The 6,958-nt window shown below is 52.1% G+C and overlaps 1 protein-coding gene across 2 annotated transcripts in view; it reads right to left on the reverse strand.

Moving 5' to 3' along the window:
* MOSMO (modulator of smoothened) overlaps positions 1-2,423 on the reverse strand; it is a 38,402-nt gene extending 35,979 nt beyond the window's left edge. For both annotated transcript variants that reach the window (XR_008312034.1, XM_053276672.1), the window contains exon 1: positions 2,045-2,423. Coding sequence is in view for 1 of the 2 variants with exons in the window: in XM_053276672.1 (XP_053132647.1) it covers positions 2,045-2,150 (106 nt within the window). In the remaining variant the exon portion in view is untranslated. The remainder of the gene's footprint in view (positions 1-2,044) is intronic.
* Positions 2,424-6,958: the final 4,535 nt, after the last annotated feature.

Below are 6,958 nucleotides of genomic sequence, written 5' to 3' on the forward strand. Positions count from 1 at the left end.
CCCAGACGTTGACTGCAACCCCCACCACCCTCAGCTGCCTTTGGCTGGGGATGCTGGGAGCTGTGGCCAACAACAGCTGGGAATCCCTCTTACAAGGAACGCTGGTGACGACTGATCAAAAGGCTACTACTGCCGTCTGGTTTATGAGACTGATGCTTTTACAAAAACAATAGTCACAACATTCTGTATTTTCCTAGTGACTCAAGGTGTTTTGCTTTTCAGCCCACAAGCCCATATTTTCAGTCCTGTTTGCAATTTCCCTGCCCCAGACAACCACCTGGGCTGGTGACAAAGCAAGAACTATCACATCACCTGAAGTGACCTTCGCTTGCAGATATCATTGCTCTCTTGCATTTTCAATGTCTGATTTATTTATAAACAACATCTGTTTGGGCTGAGTGTGTCAACCCACTCATGGATGCTTCTCTCTCTCTCTCTGTTTACAAGACTGCCCAACAATTTTGAACATAATCAATATTCATGCTACTCACCAACATGCTTCATGCAGAGGTCATCTGTCCATTTCACTGTTTATCTTGCCAGGGAATTCGGTTTTTCAGCTGCCTGTAAAATTCTGCCAAGAATGCCATGCTGGAAGTGCACATTCACCCCTCAGCCATGTGCTTCTCCTCCACCATAAGATGGTGCTTTCTATTAACATCCCATATTGGAAGAGATTTCTTGAAATGTATAAAACCTACTGGTTCCTCCAAGGGCATTCAGGACCTTAAGATTCCCATCCTATGAGAATCCCCTGCTCTCACTGTAGACCATTGTGGGGGCAGGCGCAAGGAAGATAGGAATGGACCCACTTTGGGGCAGAGTATCAGAGACTCTTTCAGCTCTACAGTTTCCAGTCACAGATCTGAATTTCTTAAGTCAGACAGATGGAACAAATCTTAACACTACCATCAACAGATTCCCAAACCCTTTGCCTTCCAACCGCAGCTCCCCCAGGTTTACCTCACCGCCAGCTCAACAGTTTAGCAATTCGGCAAGGTGTGAGCGGAGGACCTGGCTCTTTCTTTGTTCCAGAATCTTCGAAGACCCCTACTGGATCAGACCAAAGTCTAACCCACAGGCACGCTCAAAGCAGCGAACTCCCCCTTGCACAAAACAAGCCACAGCACTCACAAAAACCACAGCAAGCCTAAGCACCAGCCGCAGCCCCAAGAAACATAAATAAGGAGAGCTCCAAAGGGACTCACAATCCAAGAAAAAACATAAGGGCGATGCCAGCAACAACTAGTGAGAGGAATGCTGCGCTGGGAGTCAGATCGGGACAGCTGGCTGGCCGCCCCCCCCCGCTGAATGTTAGAGAATCACCACTTTGGAAAGGTGCCTCTTTGCTCCGTTTGCAGGGCCTCCCCACTATGCAAGCGAAACAAGACCTCCCTGTGGAGAGGCAAGCTGCATAGCCCTGAAGGGAGCGGCTTCCCCGTCCCAAAGAGGCGCACAGTCTAGAGAGGAGAAAACACCAGGCAGACCCCGGGAGGGATGCTGTGCTGGGGCTGGACCGGGCCAGCTGCTCTCCCCCTGCCAAGTGCAAGAGCACCGCCACTTGGGGGAGGTGCCCCTTGGCTCAACCGGCCAGCCCACCCCCCCAAACCCCAGCAGCACCCCCCACTCGCCAGCAGCCAGGCTCCTGCAGAGCTGGGCGAGGCTCCGCAGTCTCCCCCCTGCAACCCCTGGCTGCTACTTAACCCCCCCACCACACACACACACACTGCTGCTGCCCCCCTTGCCCTGAATCTGGGGGGGGGGGTTTGATGAGGAGAGCTAGATCACCACCACCCACCCTCCCGAGCCTTTCCAATGCTCTCGGCTCCCTTTTCTGCTCTCCCTCGGTGGATCCGTGCCCGGGATTGTTTATGGCCGGCTTCTCCGTGCAGTTGACATACAAGACTCGGACCAATCATAGCCAGAGTGAGAAGGACAGTCCCCTGCCCCAAAGAGACTCCTCGCACTCCAAGCCAAGACCCGAGGCGGGTACCCGCATCAGCCCAGCCCAGCCCAGCCTCCTCGCCCGCGGGCGGCCACCCACCCGCGGACTCGCCGGTGTTGATCCAGTCCGGGTTGGCCAGGCTGGCGATGGCGAAGATGTCGGCGGCCAGGAAGAGGCATCCTGAGATGATGGTCAGCTTGTCCATGGCCTCCGGCTCCGGCCCGGCTTCCCTCGGGCGGGGGCCCGGGCCGGGGGCTGCTCACAGCCGCGGCTCCATGGCTCGGCCCGCCGCCTTCGCCTCGCCGCCGCCCCCGCGGGCCACCGCTGCACAGGAGCGGGCCTTCCCCGCCCCGACTCGGGACGGCGCCGGAAGCAAAACCGCCGCGGCCGGCGCACGACCCGGAAGCAAAGGCAGGCAGGCAGGCGGGCGAGCAGCCTCGTCCTCAGCTCCCCGCGTGCCTTCCACAGCTTGCCCCAGACGGGGCGGGGCCTGAGCGGGAGACGGCGGTGACGCGAGGCGGAGGGGCGGGGCCCTGGGAAGGGACTGGGCGCGCGAGGGAGGGAGGGAGGGGAGGAGCGGAGGGGGCGGGGCTGCCGACTGAAGCGAGCGCAGGGCGGGGCAGAGCCAGGAGGGGCGGGGCTTCGGCTGGAGGAGGCGGGAGGCCGTCGCCTCGTGCTCTGCGGCGGGCGGGGCGGGAGGACGCGAAGGAAGCCCTCGTGAAGGTGTTGGAGTCTTAAACCCATAGTATAGTATTTAACTACTGAGGGCGTCAGAGGGAGCCCTGGTGGGATTGCATTGCATTGAATTTTATTTCCCCCCCTTCTATGTTTCCGAGCAAAATACAAAGTGCTGGAGTTATTACCTTTACAGCCCTGAAAGGCTTCGGTCCAGGTTACCTTAGAGAGCGGCGTCTTCGGTCTGATCCCCGCCGCAGGCGAAGATCATCTGATGCTGGCGGTCTGGCTCCAGCTGCCACGACTCGTCTGGGGGCGACCCCTTCTCTGTAGCCGCTCCTGGACTGTGGAATGCGCTCCCTGCAGCCATCCGTAATTTAGGAGAGCCCTAAAGACCTACCTGTTTGGCCTGGCCTTCCAGTGCTCTTAAATTCTTTTAAAGGGTCTTTGATGTTTGTGGACCGCCCTGAGCTGTTTTGTAAGGGCGGTCTAGAAATCGAACAAATAAACCGTTTTATGCAGATGTCTCCCTCACTCTCCAGAACAATACATGAATCAAAGGATATAAGAATGAAAGAGGGGGAGGGTGGTGTTCTGTTTTGTTTTGCTTTATTTGTTTAGTACATTTATGTACCGCCTCATCCAAAAAGTCCCTGGGCAGTTCACAATATAAAACCATTAAAACCTTAACATAATTACAACAATTTAAAATACAATACAAACTCTAAAACCAAAACTTTAAAACTATGAACTAAACAGGTATGTTTTTAGGGCCTTCTTAAAAATCAGAGAAGGGGAAACCATTTCATTGGGGAGCGGGTTCCAGAGTCACTGGTTTCAAGCCACTTATATAATAAGCCGCTTTGGATGTCTTTCTGGATGGAAAGGCAGGGTTGGAAATGGAACCAATTTCCGGTCCATTGACCTCAAAAAAATGGACGTATTGTTGGAATAAAAGGCATGAACCTACTTAACATTTATATCAGAGTGGTCAGCTTGACACTGCTGGTGCAGGACTACAATTCCCATGGCCTCCAGCTGCAATTTATGGCTGCAGGCAAACGGTGGAGAGCCTCAGGTCGGCCACCCCTGGTTTATATCAGGGTGCAAATTTTTGGCACTCAAGCTGTTGTTAGAATACAGCTCCCATCATCCCCACTCACAATGGCCAAAGTCAAGATGATGGGAATTGTAGTCCAACAACAGCTGAGGGCCAAAGTTGTGCACCCCTGGTTTTATAGTACCAGCACCCAAACACATTTCACACAGAGGGTTGCCAGTTCTCCAGAATTGGTCTAGTGTTCCCAGAGATTTGTCTCAGTTACTGCACTGGGGGGCGGGGGGGGTTCACTGCCACACTTAAAGGTTAGCTGGGTTTGCAAGGAGAGGCAGAGCAGTGGCAGTGTAAGAACAGAAGAACTGCAGGATCAGGCCCAAGGAGACCCATCTAGTCCAGCATCCTGTTTCACACAGTGACCCACCAGATGCCTCTGGGGAGCCCACAAACAAGAAGTGAGGGCATGCCCTCCCTCCTGCTGCCAGTCCCCTGCATCTTGCCTCTAAGGCTGGAGGTGGCCACCTCTAGCCACCAGGCTAGTGGCCATTGATGGACTTGTCCTCCATGAATTTGTCTAAGCCCCTTTTAAAGCCATCCATACTAGTGGCCATCATTCCATCCCCATAAAGGTAAAGTGCTGCCCAGTTGGTGCCAACCCCTGGCGCCCACAGAGCCCTGTGGTTTTCTTTGGTACAGGAGGGGTTGACCATGGCCATCTCCCACACAGTCTGAGATGATGCCTTTCAGCATCTTCCTGTATCGCTGCTGCCCAATAGAGGTGTTTCTGGGGAACATACCAGCGGGGATTCAAACTGGCAACCTTTTGCTCAGGGGCGTAGCTATAATTGAACGAAAGGGTTCAAAGAACACGGGCCCCCGGCTCCAGAGGGCCCTCCAGCTGCATCCCTCCCTATTTTCTTCATTATCTCCCTCAGTCTGGGGGGCTGCCAGAAAGAGGGATGAACACGGGCCCCCTCTCCCCTAGCTACGCCCCTGCTCTTGCTCCCTAGGCAAGTTACTTTGTCACTGCACCAGGGAAATTGAGAGGGAATGGAGAAGGGAATGGTGGGTGGGGGCGTCTCCCCACCACTCTCCTCTCCTCCCATTTCAGGATAACCCTGGAAACAAAATCATGGTGGGAATCGTCTTCTGCCTTATAGGCAGTCAACTCTTTCTGGGCTGAACCACTTGGGCCGTTCACAGGACTGAAGAGTCCTCCCTCTGTATTTACAAAATAAAACCTGCCTGCATGTATGCTGTTCATACCACATGGAAGAAGCTCCCATCCTCTGAGCCCTCGTACGCAGTCTGAAGTCACCCCGTCCCAGCCCCCACATAAATGTCCTACCTCATTGAGAGCTACACACAACAAGCATCCTCAATGACGCCACACAAATTACTTCCACACCCAACTGCAGCTCCTGGCTGCACTGCCCTGCTCTTCCACAAGCGACCAGAACCCTACATCTGGACCACTTGCAACCAATGATGTGGGAGTGAATGGTATTCCAGGCTGCCAAGTCTAGCAACTCCAAACCCACAGAGTGGCAAGGAGTCTAAGAATATAGCTGCCCATAGCAACAACTCCTGCTTTCAATGGGTATCTTGAAATACGCACCCATAATACTGCTGCACGCAACGGTAATTGCCATGTGACACTTAAACTCTGGGCTGTATCCAGGCCATTTTTAGACGTCTCTGCACAAATTGAAGGGTATAAAAATGATCATCTTCCACTGGAATCCAGTGCACACTTACCTGAGAGTAAGTCTACTGAGTACAGAGGGGCAGAACTGCTCATTATTTCAGCAACTCAGAGTCAGATGGCACTTACATGCAGGGGTGGCGTGAGATAGTTTGCATGGGGGGAGCAGAAACTAACATTGAAGGGGCAGCAGGAAACATTGAAAGATCACCACCGAGGAGGTTTCGGGGTGGGGGACGACACTACATGGGGGCACATCTATGAGTTATTTGTTTGCATTTATGTCCCGCGCTTCCTCTAAAGTGCCCAGAGGTGCTCATGATTTATGTGTATCCTCACAAGAACCCTGCGAGGTAGGTTAGGCTGAGAGAGAAATGAGTGGCCCAGAGTCACCCCGTGAGTTTCATGGTTGAACAGGGATTTGAACTCAGGTCACCCCAGTCCTCTACCCACTACAGAGGCCCCATTCGCCCGCCTGTCGCTAGACCTCGTCTTATATGGAAGGATTGGCAGGAGGGAGTACAAATACAAATACGATGAAGATTTATCTACTGCTTTTCAACAGAATTTCCCAAAGCAGTTTACATAGATACACATCAATAAAGAAAATGGCTCCCTGTCCCCAAAGGGCTCACAGTCTAACCTCTTAATTAGCTCAGCCTCTGCTACACCCACCAACTCTCTCTCCTTCAAATGCTCCCACCCCCTCTGAAGCTATTTTTGGAACAGCCAAGGTGGCTTCTTCCCATTTTAGATGTCCCACTGGGGGACATCAACATTTTCAGCCTGATTGCCGAGGGCATTTTAAGAGAAGACCTGGAGAGACCCCAATGTCTGCTGCTGAAGTAGGGCTGCTCCAGTCCCTGGCTTACATCCAGACTGAGTTACTCAGGAATACTCCCACTGAAATTAATAGGCCCATTCATTTCAATAAGACTGTTTATGAGACATTTAATCTGGATGTAAGCCAGTGACTGGAGGAGTCTGTCTTATAACTGTGAAATTTAAATGTGTTTTATACACATATATACATACAAACACGACTTTGATGATTTATGGTCCAAGGTGAGTTTAAGATTCCCACCTTGGCACGGGTTCACCCAGTCACACCACTGTCAATAATCCACTTTAAACCTAGACTGTGTGAATGAGGCCTTAGTCTTTGGTTTTAATTTTGCTCTAAGAGGAATGTTTGTTTAATGGTTTATTATTGTGTTGTATTGCATATTGTTTTATTATTGCATTCTTTAGTAATTGTGACCCACTTGAGGGCCAAAAGGTGGGATATAAATCTTTAGTTTAATAGCAACAACATCAACATCAACAATCACAACGAGATATGGGAGCTCTATTATTGGCTCCCCCAATGTTTTTAGCTGGATTGAGTCCTCTCGTTTTGATCACAGCAGCAGCATGTTGGGGATGGGGGGGGGTGTTAGTCCTTCCCCCCTGCCGCCCACTCCATTTTCCCATTCTAAATTGCCACCCTGAAGTGGCAGGTTTCTGTGGAGCTAATAGCATGTGGGGAGATTTCAATCCAGAAAACAGTGGGTGAGGAGAAGAAATTAAGTCCCCC

Source organism: Hemicordylus capensis, chromosome 13 (genome assembly GCF_027244095.1).
Source record: "Hemicordylus capensis ecotype Gifberg chromosome 13, rHemCap1.1.pri, whole genome shotgun sequence".
NCBI classification, from domain to species: domain Eukaryota; kingdom Metazoa; phylum Chordata; class Lepidosauria; order Squamata; family Cordylidae; genus Hemicordylus; species Hemicordylus capensis.